Source organism: Cucurbita pepo, chromosome LG01 (assembly GCF_002806865.2).
Source record: "Cucurbita pepo subsp. pepo cultivar mu-cu-16 chromosome LG01, ASM280686v2, whole genome shotgun sequence".
In the NCBI taxonomy this organism is placed as follows: domain Eukaryota; kingdom Viridiplantae; phylum Streptophyta; class Magnoliopsida; order Cucurbitales; family Cucurbitaceae; genus Cucurbita; species Cucurbita pepo.
This window is the reverse complement of record NC_036638.1, coordinates 13346624-13365675: the sequence shown is the minus strand read 5'-3', so window position 1 is coordinate 13365675 and position 19052 is coordinate 13346624. Positions and strand designations below refer to the sequence as shown.

General features: G+C 36.3%; 1 protein-coding gene across 2 annotated transcripts; it reads right to left on the bottom strand.

The window, feature by feature from the left end:
• Positions 1-579: 579 nt before the first annotated feature.
• LOC111801469 (receptor-like protein kinase At3g21340) lies at positions 580-14198 on the bottom strand. 2 transcript variants are annotated; one of them, XM_023685483.1, is made up of 9 exons: positions 13808-14197; positions 12667-13716; positions 12372-12522; positions 12228-12299; positions 11953-12021; positions 11435-11503; positions 11175-11252; positions 3204-3412; positions 580-1118 (listed from the first exon to the last, which is right to left on the bottom strand). In XM_023685483.1, exons 1-9 carry the CDS (start codon positions 13878-13880, stop codon positions 1012-1014), a joined length of 1878 nt encoding a protein of 625 aa, XP_023541251.1. In that variant the 5' UTR covers positions 13881-14197; the 3' UTR covers positions 580-1011. The 2 variants fall into 2 exon arrangements, with proteins under 2 accessions (XP_023541251.1, XP_023541258.1); XM_023685490.1 differs by lacking the exons at positions 580-1118; positions 3204-3412 and adding an exon at positions 7665-7714 and having other exon boundaries at positions 13808-14198.
• Between the last annotated feature and the right edge of the window lie 4854 nt (positions 14199-19052).

Below are 19052 nucleotides of genomic sequence, written 5' to 3'. Positions count from 1 at the left end.
AAAAACATCAATCCTGTGTTCAAGAATGAGATTTTAGTTTCTATTTTGATCCCATTTTCATTTCAAATAGATTTAGTTCTTGTACTAAATTTGCCATTTTTCTTTACCTTAATTCAACCCTCTTTTCTTCATTGCCAACAAAAATCTTGTAAATTTAAGCTTATTTGGGATCTAGGATTGTAGGAATCCACCATGAAATTTCGAGATGGGTTGATTGCCTCGGAGTAAAACTATATATAGAAAATGATATATAAAAGACCAATTAGTTAGTTACCGTAAATAGTATGGAAAATAATAAAAAAACTAATAAAGATGTACATGATAGATAGTTATGTACACTAAGCGGCTATATCTAATAAAGTTATATATCTTAAACTGAAATCATATATCTATAATATTCTCTTGCTGAACATACCTGAAATCATCCATATAAACTCTTAGCCAATAATATTCATTGCATTTTCTCTTGTTCTTTGTGTTCATCTAGATCGAATGATTGCATTGTCATGCAATCCTCTTGTATATCAACTCATTAAATAATATCCCGAGAGAAAATGAAATAAACCTTAGACAATGAAATGAATGGTGGAAAAACAGATTCGTGGAAATTCAATAACTTACAACAAGCAGTTCATGAGAAAACTGACTGCTATCCACCAAAAATAGTGTATATACATTTTTGGTACAGAACTTACATGTTATGTTATGGAGACATCCCATTACATAGAATAATGATTTGTGCTTTCCAAATGGACACCAATCATACATATATCAAATGCGCTACATACCAAACTTCTTACTGTTCAATTCATCAAAAAAGATGTAATTGCTCTCTCTGATACAATGCTTGCTTACAGATTCTCCACATTATTCTGTGTCTCATTTCAGCACCAAAGCCGATGATTGTATTCTGTTTAGGCGTCCTGTGCGGTCGTGTTTAAGTTAGTTAGCATTATAAAGGTCGGTTGCAGTTTCAAAAGTCTCTCTGTTTCCTGTTTTTTGCGACATAACTCAGTTGAGAGGACTGAAAGGTGATAATCCCTTGGCGTGTTGACTCTCCATTTCCAGGAGCATTAAGGATTTCTGCCTCTGATATCTGTTCCTTTTGGCAGCAAGAGCTGGAGAATAGTTATCAGAAGCAGTTGCATGTGTTAGCACACAATTCAACCAAAATGATCCCTTGTCTAAAAGGAAAAAAAAGCTAAAACTAAAAAAGTCGCAGTCCGGGCTTAGATAATCAGATTATGAATAATAGAGACTAGACAGCAGCATACAAATCCGACGCATGAAATGCAAGTACATACTTCTCATGAGGTTGCAATTTAAGAAAAACATTTTTCATGCATTGTTAGACGTTAAAGACAATATACCTCCTCATAATTCTATAATGGTACGATATTGTCTACTTTTTCTAGAGCGCACCACCTCATTGATATCCAAGTGTACTTCCTTGCCTATCTTATCCTTATTCCTTGTCAACTTTCAAACTTGTTTGATATCCAAGTCATACCATCTTTCTTTCTAAGGCTTGCTACTTGTATGATCAAACTCAATCAGAGTGGGATATTTGACACTGACCCTTAACAATCCTCTCCTTGAACAAAGATCATTGAGCCTCTATTAGATTGGCATGTCTAGTACAGCTTTATTGTTCACCACTTTTTGTCCTACATCAGAAGATTCATCCACAATTTCTCACATGAGAATCTTTAGGACTCGCCAACTTTGACAACTAAATTTCAGGCATGATCTTTTATTCGAGCAAGGATTATATAGTGAATCTTTAATTCAATCCTTTCAACGTTTGAGATCATTTTGTGTTTGAATATTAACAAGGATAAGAGCTCTATGTGGTACTAATTGATGGGATGAATAAGATTGAAAGATGGGCTTCCATAGCAGATTGTGAGATTGGGTCCTTTCCCCTTAATTATTTAGGTCGTCATCTAGGAAATAATCCAATAGTCCTTTTGAAGTTCAATGGTTCAAAAGGTCCAGAAGGTCTTTCCTTGTGAAAGAGGCTTGCTTTTCTAAGGGGTAAGATGATAATCATTTGAACCGGTTTAAGACGACATGACATAGATAAGGCAACACATTAGGGTTTGATTATGTAGGATATGAACACATTGGGGTTCATGTTTGGTAAGTTTTTCTATTTCTGAATCCTTGATTCCTCTCTCTATTAGGACCGCTCAACAACGCACACACTCGATCAAGATGAATACAAAGAATATGAGAGAAAATTCAAGGATGAAAATTGGCTAAAAGTTTTATTGATAACTTCAGGTAGGTAGAAGAGGGAGAGTACATTTTGAAAGTACTAATATATATATAGTTTTCGATTACTAAATATAGCTTTAACATATTCAAAAATATCTACCACATATATCTTTACCCGATCTTTACGAAATATCTACTATATATATCCTTCTATTATATATATCCTACCAGATCTTTTACTAAAAACAAGCATCAGACTCCATGTCCCAACACTCTCTTTGCATGACTTCTTCTATTTGGGTATCGAACATGTGCCCAAAGCATGCTCGAACACATCCATGCCTACCATGTGTCTAACAAGAACACTTTCTCCAAAACAATGTGCCCATGTTGGGATAAAGCATTTGTGCTTCCTAGAATGGAAATATTCCTTGTTTGTGGCGACCTAAAACGAGTCAAGAAACTTCTCGAATAGAGTCCTTTGTGGGGAGAACCAAAGATAGATTAAGGTTGCCTTCCCAACTCATCCCAGCCAACTGTAAAATGCTCTCCTTCCCTATTCCAACTAATACTAGGCCAAGAGTAAGTTTTCTTTAGTTCAAACCAACCATCCAAACTATCATCATCAGATATCAGCATCTCCAAACATAATAGTTATAGCTCACCTCCTGTTCTCTGTTGCATAATAGATTCTGTCACTACAAGTTCTGATGATCTATCAACTACCCTTACATCGATCCTTTCAATCCAGTAAAAGCTCATGTTTAACTTTTTACTAGTAAATACCAAATATTTTTTTTCGATTCAGTTTCTGTTTGGTAACATTTGAAGAAAAACAATAAAGTAACAAGAAGAAACAGCATAAAGGAATCTATAAATCTAAATAAGAATTGCTTGTTTCATGCAAAATCTTAGATTAGTTGAGGGTGGGGGTAAACAAAAAAGAAGAGAGAAAATCAAAGGTGTTTGAACATGATACTTACAAATTAATTCACTCGGCAACCCAAAATCATAATCATTTCTACGTCTTCTGATGCAGCATATGTAGATCACTGCCAGCAGTGCACAGAAAAGGAAGGTGGATGATACACCTATTGCAATTTTACCATTTTTAGACAACCGCCCATTTTCCCAGAATATAGGGCATGTTGGTAGGGAAGGCACACCGCATAAACCCTTGTTACCAGACAGACTGAAGGAAAAAAAACCAAACACGGCACACAAAATTAATGTTGATTGTTTTAAAATTAAAAAAAAAAAAAAAAAAAAAAAGNGTGTGTAGTGGTAAGTTTTGTTATTCAAGTAAAATATAAACAAAAAATGTGTCATACTGCATTTAAGGCATTTGATGTTTGGTAAGTTATTTTATCATTAAGCTTTAATTTCTTTTATTCTCTACCTTCCGTTTTACTTTTACCCAAATCTAATGAAAATGGGAAGATAAACTATAATTACAAAAAGGAGGATAAAATTTGTACCAAGTGAAAGAGATGTTGATTCAATAAACTAAAATCATGATTCTTATCCATGGAGATGCAAGCGATGGATTGGAATTAACAATTCCAAAAGAAAGCTTTGTTTTTGTTTGAAAGGATTACTCTGTTCTAACATTTTTATTTTATTTTATTTTTTATGCAGATTTCTTTATCTAAAATTAGCAGATGTCAAATCCATGAGTTCTGTAATCTAAAAGGGAAATTTCAACTGGAAGCATGTTAGGGACATTTTGTCTCTGAGAAAACAGCGATTCCAAATGCTCTATGAACTTGGAGGCACCTTCATTACATGGACCTATCAACTTCATTCATTCAATTCTGTAGTTGGAATATTCAATTTGGTCGGGAGATATTATGGGTTCAATCATCTGCGACACAACCAACTTATCTTTATACTAGGCCAAGTTATTCGGCTCGACCTTGCCTTTACTCGGAGCCAAGGTCTCTCATGTGCAACGTTACATCCAACATCATTTTGGTTCCCAATTAACATGGTCCTTATGTTTTGATGTCATTCCAAGTCACAGGGTGTCGTCAACCATCGAGAACGGGCCCATGTGTCGTTCATAATCTTGGGACATCTCGAACATCCATCAATCCAAGTTCAATCAAGTCATTGGCCCTCCCGTGCCCATGTTATGTCATTTACGGATAGTGGGTGCATAATCCAACCTTCGACACATGGGCTGGAGTGTAATATTGGCATACCCATGTCGCCCAGTACTGTCCATGAAAAACCCATAAGTTGTTATGTTTTTGTTTGGTTCTTGTTTTGTTCCCTAAGACACTCCCCCTAGGATTTACGGTACAAGTCATGAACTTGACAACCTGTGTCTGAGGCTTAATATGTTCCAAGCAACACAGTCATAACCTATGTCCAAGTTGTAATGTGTTTCGAACGACGTAGTCTGAACCCGCATCCAGGGTATCATGTGTTCCTTGCGATATGGTTGGAAAACCTATGTCCAAGGCTTCATACGTTCCAAGTGGCATAATCTAAATACCTACCCTCAAAGCTTTTTACGTTCTAAGCACCTAGTTTGAAAACCTACATCCAAGATTTCTTGCGTTCCAAGTGATGTTATACCATGGAAAGTCTAGGGTTTCATGAGTTTTTGAGTGCGAGGACCTTAGTCCATTATTCGTATCTAGTATCCTGCTTATCTCGGTAGATGTAGGGCTTGTGTTGGTATTTCTCTTGGTTCTCGTTCTTAAAGCATTCTATAAATTTCTAGGGTTCTTAATTTCTTGAGGCATATGTTATTTCTCGGGTTGGTATATCCCTTCGTTCTTGTTCTTAAAACATTTTATAAATTTTCAAGGTTCTTAATTTCTTGAGGCATAGGTCATACATTAAGTTCTACTTAATTCTTATGAATTAGGAACCCGATAATGAGTCATTGAAAATATCATGAAGTCATAATGTGTTCAAATCTGGAATATAAATTTATGTCATTAGAAATAGGCGTTACAAAAGTAGCAAGCTATTTGAAGGAGGTTTAGACTTTGAGATATCTTAAAAGTCCTAGGGACATTTGGGTCATTTTATCCTTTAATCCTTTAAAGACTAACTGTTCCATTGACCTTCAAATTTTACAGAGTCATCAATCATCATGAAACAAACCTATTACAAAGTTTCATGTCATGTAGGCATTTTAGTCATTTTGTTGATTTAGACACTTATCCTTATCTAATGACCACTAAAGTTGATGTATTCTTTTAACATGTCACGTTATTCTCAGATTTAAAATTTCATGGGCAGTTCATCTAGTTGGTTATTTTGACCTTACTTGAATCCCGAGCAATTCGCTCTATTCACAACCTTTCATTCGTACTTGGTTTAAGGTCCATATTAAAATCCAAATGATTCCTACAAGTATTTCTTCATAAAAGTCCAACATAGTTATTTACCTTGACATTCGGGTCTTCAGTTCTCAAGCTTCTCGTATCCAAATTAATCTAAATTTTTTTCATTAGATCCATTTTTAGACTAGTTTTAAGAACCCCAAAGAAATTCATGAGAACCGGTCTCGAAGGAGTCCAAATTGATCGAAATGTGTAGAAAGGCAAGGGCTACCTTGGTTTTGTATTGGTCCATGTCTGACCTTTTGACTCTAGGCTTCATCTTCTTCCTGGCTGGAAAATCACTATTTTTTTTTATCATATACCTCTCATTTTGCCCTTCAGTTCTATACATACTATGAATTAACTCAATTTCTTAACAAAACGTTTAGATGGAGTTTCAAAGAAGTAGAGACCAATTTCATACTGTTGTGGTTTGTAGATCGAGTTATAACCTTACAAAGTTCACTGGAAAACATGTTCTTCGCCATAATAAACCTAGAAAAATTTTTATTGGTCGGGAAGTTCTAGACCTTATCAAGCCTTGATTCCTTCGTGCAACTAGTTGGAAATCTCATATGGAATGTGTAGAGGGAAAATGATTAACCATAACCCTCGAATGTAGAAGAAACCCGAGAAACAAAAACCCATAAACTAAAAGCTTCACAGTTGAGTTTTAGAAATTCTCGAATTCTTGTCTTAAAACATTGCCCACAATTTCTTATTTTAGATGAAACTTGCACGTTCATTAATTATTCCAATGGTGAATTTTCATTTTTTTGGAATACTTGTCGTAAATATCTACTCCGATGAGAGTTTTGCCGACATTGGTCTTGAATTTCAACCGTTGGACCTAAAGAACTTAGAGTTTATTGAACATATTCAAATTTCAGTTCAATCCAAGGGTTGGATGTGGAGATACAAACAGTTTTGTACAGGAGGAGGACGACTCTAGAACCAAATTTGCTTCCAAATTTTTTTAGTGGCATTTTCGTAATTAGGAGGAACTTCAGGGACGTTTTTGTAATTTGCCATTTTTTATTATTTTATTATTATTTTTTCTGAAAAATCCAAACTTTTCTAAAAATCCTTTATCCCTCTTGGTCATTTTTTCCTTATAAGCACCTTGAAATTCGTTTTGTATAAAGAATTAAAAATGGGAGAAGTTTCTTAAATGACTTTTTTGCCCTTTATGCTTACTTTTTTTCTTTAAGATCTTTACCCAAAAGCCTTAAATCTCATATAATCATTTGTTACAAATTGAAATTACTTGTTTAGGACATTTGAAATTGTTTGAATCCCTTGATTCCTTTCCTTAGATCCTTTAGACCTTACATGGTGCCTTACCTGAGTTATTTTAACCTTACTTCGGGTATTACAAATTCTTCTCCTCTTTATTACTTTCAGTCCGGAAATTTCATTACTTTTAACTTGTCTTTTGGAGGTACTTATTCTTAATCATATCCTTCCATGTTGCTTGAGGGTCCTTTTCCTACTTTGTCCTTCTCCAGCTTGTCTTTATAATTGTCCTTGTGGCCTTAGTCCTTAACTTATATCTTGGCATATCTTGAGGCCAAGTACTTATTTCGGCATTTTGTTTCTCTTGATTGTCTTCCCAATGTCTTTTGTTGAGATGACCAGCTTCCTCACATTTGTTTATATCTTAAGACTTATCTTCTTTCCTTATACACAACAAGCCTTGACATGATCAATCTTGTTCCTCCAAGGTTTTGACATGATCAATCTTGTTCCTCCAAGGTTGTATCCGAAAGATTTCTCTGGTTCCTTCTTATATAAGGCTTGTCAGTGGGCTATTAGGGGCTTAAACCCTTCTTGCTTAGTGTTACAAGATTTTCCTTAACCTGGTAACTACCCGTAGTCCTTGTAAGGATTTTTCTTTTTTTCTTTTTTTTTTTTTTCTTCTTTCTTGAGGCAGTTCTTTTGGGGGTCTATAACCTTAGTTCTTTCCACTTGGTATCATGAGCTTTTAGGATTACTACTTGTCCCTTAGGGTTCTTAAAGTTATCTTGAGTCTTACAGTAACAAGTTAGATAAACACTTAGAATCCTAAGGTATACTTGTCTTAAAGCTTGAAGGGTGTACATACTTGGTCGAGACGAAGCATCTCTCAAGGGATTCAAGCAAGAACGAGGGCCCTGAGCAAGTAATTTCAATGTCATTGACAAATAAATATAAGGTTTTAAAGCCTTTGGAAAAAGATTAAGAAAGGAAAATGGAAGCATAAAGGACAAAAAAAAAAAAAAAAAAAAAAAAAAAAAAAAAAAAAAAAANAAAGGAATTTCAAGGTGATTAAGAAGGGGGAAATGACCAACAAAGGGTAAAGAATTTTTAGAAAAGGTTTGGATTCTTTGGAAAAATAATTAAAGGTGACAAATTACAATAATGACCGAAGTTCCTCCTAATTATGAAAATGCCACCGAAGAAAATCTACAAGCAGATTTGGTTCTAGAATCGTTCAGCAGTATAAAACCATCCGTATCTTCACATCCAACCGTTGGATTGAGCTGAAATTTGAATATGTTCAAGAAGACTCGAAGTTCTTTAGATCTAGAGGTTGAAATTCAAAACCAATGTTGGCAGCACCCTTATCAGAGTAGATATTTCCAACGAGTATTCCAGAAAAGTTCAAAATAAAAAGAGAAAATTCAGCACGAACAATCAATGATGCAAGCTTCATCTATAAATAAGAAATTTTGAGCAATGTTTTAAGATAAGAATCTAGTGATGAGAATTCCTAAAACTCAAGTTTGAAGCTTTTAGATTATAGGGTTTTCTTCCTCGGTCTCTTCTAAATTCGAGGGCTATGGTTAATTATTTTTCCTCCTACCAACTCCTACACGTTCCATATGAGATTTCCAACAAGTTTCATGAAGGATTGGGGCCTGGTAAGGTCTAGAACATTCTAGCCAATAAAAAAAAAATGGATTTATTCCGACAAAGAACATGTTTTCCGGTGAACTTTTGAAGGTTATAACTCAAGCTACATATCAAACAGTATGAAATTGGTCTCTATTTCTTTAAAATTTAATCTAAACGTTTTGGGAAGAAATCGAGTCAATTTAAGATCTATATAGAGTTGTACAAGGAAAAAACCAGAGGTATATGATGAGAAAAATAGTGAAGACCAAGTCCGAGAGTAAAAGGTCAAACTTTAACCAATAAAAGTCAAAGGTAGCTATGTTGACCTTTCTCCACTTTTTGATCAATTTAAACCCCTCCTAACCCGGTTATCATGAATTTCTTTATGGTTCTTAAAACTGACTCAAGAGATGGATCTAATAAAAATAATTGGAGCAATTTGAATACCAGAAGCTTGAGAACCGAGGACCTAAATATGAACACCGAGGTAAGTAGTCAAATAAGGCTTTTATTAAGAAATACTAGTAGAAATCATTTCGATTTTAATATGGACATTAAACCAATATGAATGAAATGAATAAAAAAGAAAAACAACAAGAACCATGAGTTAAGGCCTTGAATCGAGCAAATTACTGGAGATTCAAGTAAGGTCAAAATAACCCACTAAAACTCAACTATCCATGAAATTTTAATTTTAAATCGAAGGGAATACATGAAATTTAGTGGTCCTTGGATAAAGATAAGTGGTTAAATCAACAAATAATGCACATGACCAAAATGCCCTTATGACAGTTACCTTAAGTTTGGGACCTAAATGCCCTCCCAATGGCATGAAACGTTTGTAATAGGTCTTATATCATGATGATTAATGACTTTGTAAAATAAAGTCACTGGAAGACGTTTAAAGTTTAAATCAAAGATTAGAGGGTAAAATGACGAAAATGCCCATAGGACCCTTTAAGACATCTCAAGGTCTAAACATCCTCCAAATGACTTGTTACTATTGGGTAAGGCCTATTTGTATGGACATAAAAATATATTCAAGATCTCAAGTTACTCGGAGCAAATTGGAAACCTAAACTAAGTTATATCTTTGCATGTACCCGCAGTAGCATTCAAGTAATGTCCCTTGATTTCACCTGTTTCAGCCTGTGATTTATAAATGGCTTCCGCACAAAATAGGAAACGGTCTCTCCAACGCATAAATGGTTGGGAATTCACGTTTTCATCATCTTTGGTAAAATCAAGTCCACCGCCTAGACATTCATAAACTACTCTACCATAATTCTTAGCAGATAATCCCAATTTTGGTTTAATAGTACATCCCAATAGAGGGCGACCATACTTGTTCAATTTATCTCTTTCAACCTGGATACCATGAGGCGGGCCTTGGAAAGTTTTAATATAAGCAGTAGGGATTCGCAAATCCTCCAGACGTAGAGCANTGCAGAGCCTTGAATCCAAATACCATTACCCACCATGGAAGTAAATGAGTCTTACCTAAGATCCAAGACTTTTCTAGAATTTTTGAAAGAATACAGAATAACTTCATGATATTTTCAATGACTCGTGCATGTTACCGTGATGGGTTCATAATTCAAGAGAATTAAGTAGAGCTTAATAACGTATGTTATGTGACCTATGCCTCAAGAAATTAAGAACCCTGGATGCGGATTCAAACTACGTCACTCAAAACGCATGAAGCCTTGGAATTTATTGAATGGTTTATGAACCAGAACCAAGAGAAATACCATCACAAGCCTACATCCATAAAGATAACAAAATGCTAGGTACCACTCAAAGATAATGGACCAAGGTCCCCAGACTCAGAAACTCAAGAAACCCCTAGACCTCCTACGGTATAGCATGCTCATGACTCAGGCGACATCGCTTGGAACGCAAGAAGCATTGGATGTAGATTTTCAAACTACACTCCTTGGAACATAAGAAGCCTTGAGCGTAAGTATTTAGACTATGTTGCTTGGAACGTATGAAGCCTTGGGCATGAAGCCCTGGATGCAGATTCAGGCTACGTTGTTCGAAACGCATGAAGCCTTGGACGTAGGTTAAGACTGTGTCACTTGGAACGTATTAAGCCTCAGACACAAGTTGTCAGGTTCGTGACTTGTACCGCAAGTCCTAGGAAGAGTGTCTTGGGGAACAAAATGAGAACCGGACAAAAGCATAACCAAGAACAAAACATTGGTCAAGAACTAGAACATGGATCAAGATCCAAGTTCGGAAGAGAATAACCCAGAACCTTAGAACTAAGGTCTTTAAATCAGAACCAAGGTCGTCGGGTTAGATCATGACAAGAACTCATAACTCAAGAATAGAACCTAAGGGCCTAAGGACTTGCAACAAGAACCCGAACAAGTTAAGAAGTAGTGTAGTACCTTATCATAGCAAGAATACGATTAAGAGCCATAGGCCACTTACTAAGTCTATGTACTAATTTAAGTTCTTTTCAGGTGAAAAGAAGGAGCTGGTCAAGTAGGTGTCATACAGAACACCACCAGTTTCAACTAGTTAATATTTTAAAGTTGTTTTATTACGGGGTCCTATGTATTCAAACTCAAACTCATTTATGTTTTATCTTAAATGCGAAAAATTTTACCATCTACTTTTACGTGTCTTTTCATGTTTTAAAGTTTTTAACCAGCCGCATCTCGTGAAAAATCGAGTGGTGACAGATAGAATGAGCACTTCAAAATATATAGATGGAAGTTTACATACTCGATGGCTCCACCATGCACACCAATTGAATAAATTTCTTCAGGCACTCGTCCATCCAGTAAGTTGTCGTTCAGTAGCCTGATGAGATAGAAGAGAAAAGTGATAACCCAAACTAAGAACACAGAGAAATTAAAATTTTAAAATTTAAAACTAAAATTAAAGCTTTTATACTGCGTATTAAAACCACATAGTAAAATAAGAAGACCAAAAAAGTTATAAAAAAAAAAAGGTATTGGAAAGAGGGTGAGCAGAATACTCACACAAGCTGCAGATTTGGAGATGCTAAACTATCTGGAATAGATCCTGTTAACTCATTATTTGACAAATCCCTACAAAAGTCAGATAAATTTTAGCATACATAATCACTGAAAGATGCTGCTATTTATGAACACCAAATCATTTCGTTAAAAGAAGTAATACAAAATAATACCCACATAAAATAAAACTATAACTTCACGGGTATGTATTTGTAGAACACAATATTTTTAATACATGTAGCACTAAAGAGAAATTTGAAAATGATGGTTCCAAACCATGTGAATTCAACAATATATAAGGTTTCTTTTTTAACAACAAACACAACTTTTCATTAACTTCGGATAAGATTATTTCCTTTTTCGTCTTCCCTTTTTCCTACGTTAACCATTTGTAGGAATAGAGATTCGAACCTCAACGAACAAAATTTTTCATTAACTTCAGACAAGTTTTTTTCTTTCAATTTTTCAAGCATAGATAAATGACTGCAACTGAACAAGTAAAAGAAAACAATCATACTTACAGCCGGGTAAGAGAATTTTCACCGAGCCCAGGTGGTATCGTGCCCCCCAATGAGTTAGAACTAAGATTTCTGTACATTTGACGAAAAGAACAAAGCAAAACAAAAACTATTATGATTCTGAAGAACCATGAGACGGTCAAATTTTATATGCAAGAACTGATTCTTCAGATTTGACAGTAAAGAGCAAGTGAGATGAAAACGAGCTAGTAGATGTCACAACTGACAGCATTTGGACCGACAATTATAGGAAAGTAGAATTTTAAGACGATACTTACAGGCTTACTAAGTTTGTCAATAGAATAATTTTGTCACTGATGTACCCTTTCAAACCTTGGCTTCCAAGATCACTGAAATGGCAAATGATTTAAACAGGTAAATCTCTCTTGCTAATAAAGGAAGAGATATTTTATGATGCTTACATTTGAAATATAACAAGGGCAGTCGCGTTCTTGTTGGGTCGACATGTTATTCCCTCCCAAGCATCCCAGTTTGTAGGAGCACAAGGATCGCCATTCCAACCCATTCTGCCCGGCACACGGAGTGATTCTTTCAATGCTCTCATTGCAGACACTGCAATCATCCAAAATTGTTAACATATTCAAGTTCCATTCTACATACTTTACAATCGAAATGCATCATGCCCAAATTCAAGTTTATTACAACAGAGAGCAATAGCCCGAAATTCAAGCCAATGATGATATAAAACGCACATACCTTGCTCCGGCGCGGTGGAAAGATCTCTGGGAACCAAAGCGTAATTCTCAAGCCCACTGAGTAGCGGCGAGCCAACCACCCCCACAAGCTTCACAGTCAAAGTCAAGCTACTCAAATTCTTTACAGTATAAGACCATGAATAAGCTCCAAAACTTCCCACTTTTGCAAAGATATCGATCCTCGTCGCATTATTGCCATTTATAAACACATCGAACACTCTCTGCCCGGCCTTCTTCACACTCGAATCAATCTCTGCAAAATGCAACCAAATCAAGTAGTCCAATTTGGCGTCCACCCCCAATTCATACTCAAGAACCCCTCTTCCCCCAGTGACCGCCTTCTGATACAATTTCATCGGATAATAATTGGGCTGCTGATCGGTCCCACTTACGGAATTTGTAGTCGACAAAACTTTAACCGATTGTTTCAGAGTGGGGATTATGAAGTCCGAATCAGACTGCCAGGAGCGACCGAAAACGTCGGTATCATTGCTAAACCCAGGGCCCCATTGCTCAGAACCGCAAGTAATCCTTCCGTAGTTAACAAGAATGAAATTCTCTCCAATGGCGGTTGAGTTATATGACAAGGGATCGACCTGAACGAGCTGAAAAGACCCAATCACGGGCGAATCGGTAGAAAGGCTGTAGAAGCAAAAATCAGCCTGACCATCGGTAATGAAGGCGAAGAGATCGGAGTAGGCGCCATGGCGGGCGAGGTTCTCGTTCCAAGGAGAACGCCAACTGAAGACGAGAGTGCCTTCAATGGAGGCATCAAAGGAAGGAGGGTGAGACCTTCCATCGTAATTGTCATAGACGGTGAATGTGCGGAAGTAGTATCGACCAGAGGGCAAATTGGGTATAATGTAGCAATTCTTCTTGCCGGAGGAAAGAGGGAAGAATCTGAGATTCTTCTCTTGTGGGTGATGGAAAATGAGGGGCTCAGAGACTATTCCGGTGGTGCCGCCGGTGTAGAATCGGTCGGAGAGCCAAGTAGTGCCAAATGGGTCGGTGGAGTTGATTAGACCACCGCAGTCAATATGGTAAGAAATGCCTGAAACCAAAAAAGGGGAAAGTAAATCAGAGTCAGTGGAAGTTGGAGAAGAAGGTGAAAGAGAGAGTAAAAGCAGTGAAATGGAGCTTACTGAAGGGATAAGGAGCAGCCATGGAAGAAGGGATGAGGAAGAAGAAGAAGAGAAGGAGGACAAAGGAAGGCATGTTGAGCGGTGGGAGCTTGGGAGGTTGAGAGAATTGAGAGAATTGAGAGAATTGAGAGAATTGAGAGAATTGAGAGATGGAGGAGAAGAAAGTGGGAAAGAAGAAAGAAGAAAGTAAAAGGAGAGAGAAGAGGGGGTTGATTTGGGGTAATGGAGGCGAAATTGGTGGAAGAAAAGGAGGAACAACTCAGTGCTGAAATGAAATGTAAATAAAGAAAGAAGAAGAAGATGGGTTCGCTTTCAGATTCCAATCCAAATTGGACCTCTTCGGTTCTCAATTTTTATCACCATCACTCCCTTCACTTCACTCTCTTCTTGATTTTTTTTTTTTTTTTTTTTTTTTGNTTTTTTTTTTTTTTTTTTTTTTTTTTTTTTTTTTTTAGGAAATATAGTGAAATTCTTGTATTATATTGAGATGAGTGGTGGTGGGGTGTGGGGTCAGGGCTTTTTGGGTTGTTGACGGTTGGCGCATTGTCTTGCTGTGGTTTCGTATAAACTTTGCACTTAAATATCAAAGCAATAATGGAATTTAAGTGTGCATTATAGAACGCATTTCTGTCAACACCCTACCTGTTGGGTTAATTAAACACAAATATCTATACATCATAACAATATTTCATTTTCCACTTACTTCTCTACTCCTCAACTCCCAACAAACTTACGGAAGGGTTTGATTTTTAAAATAAAATATTTTTTAATTAAGATTTGTAGTCATACAGGTTCGTTTGAGACATAAACTAATGCTAAGTGCAAAATGACCAAAATACCCCCACCGTACATGAAATGTTAATTTATGGACCAAATGACTTACATCCTATATATGGCCTATTCTCAAGAATATAAGACGTTGTTAAAAGTTTCAAAGTCATTGGAGTACCTGAACAAACTAAATCAAGAATTAATGATAAAATGATCAAAATGCCCCTATAATTTTCTTATGATATTTCATGGTCCAAACAACCTCCAAAATGACTTAAGATTTTAAGTAGGGTTAAGGACATGAAAGTTTAGCCAAAATTTCAAGGTGTTTGAATCAAATGAACTCTAAATGTTACTAAATGGTTATGCAAGTCCTTAAGTGCATTAGAACATGTTGGGAAGAAATGATTAAGCTGCTTCTAAAGGTTCCTAATAAGGATTCATGATTTGCTTAAAAACCTTACGGGAGGTGATCATTCCTAATAAGGATTCATGATTTGCTTAAGAACCTTATGGGATGTGTTAGGATCTTTGTGAAGACTTATGCAAGCTATTATGACAAGTTCACATATTCATGCCTTATGTGCTTGTATTACTGCTTAAAAATTCATGTTAAGACTTATGTCATAATTGAGACTTATGTCATAATTAACCCAATGAAACTAAGAAAATGCTCCAAGGACAAGAACCCATAAAAGAGCACCATATATGCTTTTAAGTCTACTCAGACTTAAGGACATAAAAGACATGAAATTTTATAAGGAACTCAGGCATCTTAAAAGGATCCAAACATGTTTGGAGTATGAACTTACGTAAGTGATCAAAGAAAAAAAAAATATCCCTAATGTCCCCTTATAAGAATTCATGAAGATTCCAGGAACCCCACAAGATATATTATGACATCTATGATATTATACTCGTGAGAATGATATGTTGACATGAATAAAACATGTATGCTTACTTTAGCATCATGAACGCTAAGCATACCATGGAGTTAGGGTGTATTACAAGTATGCATTACTTTAGGGATAGTCTATAATATTATGTCAAGAGTACTACCATATGGACATGAACAAGTCAAGAACATTACACACCATGCCCTAAAATTATGATGACCTCCAAGAATGTTAGGTAATAATCTAATCATGCTCAAAGTGACCTTTTACCTTCCACCATGAGGTGTATCATGATATCCATGTGTTTTCTCATCTGCATGGGAAGTCCTGTGCCAGCTTTAGAGTGATGTTCATATTTTCCTCATCTAGGTAGGATGTCCTAAGCCAACTTTAGCAATGTTCCATGATTCCCTCACCTAGATGGGATGCCTTACATCATGTTTTTACAAGACTTCTTGATATTGCACGTTTACCATCCCCCATATTTTGCATGCTTATCCTATCCAATTTTAGGATGTCTCAACCACATTTCTTGCAAGATGTCATTTTCATGTTGATCATCGATCAAGTGACCTTTAAGTCTTCACGGAGAGCAGCTATAGGACATGATGGGAATAGCTATCATGTTGACTACACGCCATGGCTCATAATACAAGGAACTAAAAAATCAAAATAAGTATGTGGTTAGCACAATAGATATATTACCTTAATCATGATCCAAGAATACTCTTGTGAGAATCTATGAAGTCCAAGAAGTACGATGATGACAAAAGACCAACATATGAAATGTTAAGGCTTAAGAATGTTGTAACATGACTCATGCTCTAGTTGTACATTAAGTTTTAGAAGAACCCTTAGGGTCAACACCTAAAACCTCATGAACTTAAAATAATACTCTAGGTTCAAGGACCATAAGGATGACATTCAAGAATGCGCAACCCAAGTCTTAAGCCTACAATGACATGAAGTAAACCACTTAGGATCTCCTTTGGTACTTCATAATCGCCTGACTATGTCACAGGGGACATAGAAGATTACCAAGGACCACTAGTTATAGGTTGAATCTAGATCTCGGCCCAAGGAGAGGTTGGTGCCTCCATATGCCAAACCTAGATCCATCAACACTTAGGTGTTGAGAAACAACCATGGAGGTGTGGATTGGTTTGCTATCGAGCAACTGAGTACGAGTAAGAGTATCTCGAGCATATTTTAACTGACTAATAAAGAGACCATCAGGAGTGGGTGAAGCTTCAAGACCAAGAAAGTAACTGAGAGAGCCCAAATCTTTAGTAGCAAACTTAGAATTAAGCTTGCGAGTAAAGCTGTAAAAAACGTATGGGTTGTTGTCAGTAACAATAATTTCATCAACATAAAGAAGCAAATAGATAAGGTTAGATTGTTGATGAAAGAAAAAAAGAGACGTGTCAGCACGATTGAAAGAAAAACCAATTCTGAGAAGAATGAGTTGAAACGCAAAAATCGAGCGCGAGGAGCTTGCTTTAAGCCATAGAGAGATTTCTGTAATAGACAGACATGAGTGAGAAATCCAGGACCTAGAAAGTTGTTCTATATGAACATGTTCAAGAAGAGTTTCATGGAAGACAGTATTCTTGACATCAAGTTGTTGAAGAGGCCATTTATTTGTGACAACAAAATAAAACACAACACGGACAGTAGTAGTTTTGACAACCAAACTGAAAGTGTCTTAGTAATCGAGACCAGGAACCGAATATAATCTTTGGCTAGAAGACGAGCCTTAAAATGCTCGACAGATCTATCAGAAGAATATTTAATGTGAAACACCCATTTAGGACCCACAACGTTGGTGTTGGCAAGGCGCGAAATCAAAATTCAAGTGTCATTTTGTTGTAAAGCTTGAATTTTTTCATCCATGGCATTAAGCCAAGTAGGATTCTTTGCAACAGATTTGAATCCTCTTGGCTTAGTAGATGCAAGAAGAGTATAAAGAAGTTCAGATGAGCCCAAAACACAAAGATTTGCTGGATGGCAGGTCTTGAAGATGCTAGTTTTGGCTCTTGTGCTCATAGGATGAGAGCCCAAAGAAGAAGAGAAATCAGCAGCAGGTTAAATAGAGGACGGATTTGAAGTCGAGGGTGGTAAAAAGGAACCTACAAGAGAAGTATCAACCTACAAGGTCAGAACAAATATCACACAGAGAGGAGCTGAATCGAAGAATGTGGGGTGAAGAAATAGTAGGGGGATGAATCAATATGCTAAAGATGCGGTTCCAAGAAATTTGAAATATGAAGATAGGAAAGAGGTTGAGCCGCCTGAGAGCTAGGGACAACAAGAAAGTGATTTTCATCAATTTGAGTGTGGTGGGTGATGTATAGCCTAGTGGTGGTGGGATCAAGACAGCGAAACACTTTATGAGAGGGACTATAACCCAAGAAAATGCAAGAAATGCTCGGGGAGAGATTTTATTCGGCATATAAGCACGCAAGCAAGGATAAACACGACAACAAAAAGGATGAAAATTGTCATAATGCAGAGAGTAGCCGTAAAGGAATTCAAAGGGTGACTTACCTCCAAGGAGTGGAGTAGGCAACCGATTGATGATATAAGTTGCAGTGAAGAAAGTGTTAACCTAGAAATGAGGAGAAAGATAGGAGTGGAAGAGAATGGTGAAGTCACTCTCAGTCACAGTACGATGTTTTCTCTCAGCACAACCATTTTGAGCAGATGTACATGGGTAAGAGAGTTGATGATGGATTCGTAAGTGAGCTTCGAAGCAAGTGCTAGGAAATTCGGCACCTCCATAGCTTTGAAAAACCTTAATACGAGCAAAATGTTTGTTTTCTACAAATTTTTGAAATTGAAAAAAAAAATCATATTTAAAATTTAAAGGGTAAACCCAAGTGAATCATGAATAATCATCAATAAAAATAACATAGTAAGAAAATTTGAATTGAATTTAATGGGAGAAGGATCCCGAATTGAATAAGATCTAACACATGAGACGATCTATGTTCATTGCGGGAATAAGAAAATCGATGACTTTTTTACAAGCCGATAGGTACTACATAGTGATATGGAGAAGGCAATAAAGATGTAAGAGAAAGATATTCTTTTTTAATTTAAAAAAGAAATAACACAATAATTTGTATGACCCAAGCGAGCATGTCATAAATCATATGAAGTACGTAAAAATTTACTTTGAAGGATAGAAATAAGAGTGGAATTTACGCGCTCCAGCACATATGGCCATCCGTCCCTTTTACTGGTCGCGACCGATAGGGAGAAGATTATTAGTAAATGCAATAGAGAGAGAATAATTAATTTACTAATTGAAATAAGATTTTTAGTGAGATAAGGGACAACCAAGACATCTAGTGAGTGAATATTTGGAATGGGAGGAAGAATACCAATTTGGGTAATGGGTAGGGACGCACAATTTTCTACGATCACAGAGTCCTTACCCATGTAATTTTTAGCCTAATCCAAAATAGATGAATCAGCAATCATATGGGCCGAAGCCTTAGTATCCAAAAATTAATGAGTATTCTCGGTTCCAGCCATAGAACTAGACGTGTTGAAAGCTTCAGCAAGGTGAGCAT

Excerpts from the sequence above, each read along its gene's own strand:
- LOC111801469 (XM_023685483.1), bottom strand. The coding sequence starts at position 13,880 with ATGCCTTCCTTTGTCCTCCTTCTCTTCTTCTTCTTCCTCATCCCTTCT. Across the intron at positions 12,022-12,227 it reads TTGACAAACTTAGTAAGCCT|AAATCTTAGTTCTAACTCAT; the intron begins GTAAGTATCGTC and ends TCAAATGTACAG. Across the intron at positions 11,504-11,952 it reads GAAAATTCTCTTACCCGGCT|GGATTTGTCAAATAATGAGT; the intron begins GTAAGTATGATT and ends TGACTTTTGTAG.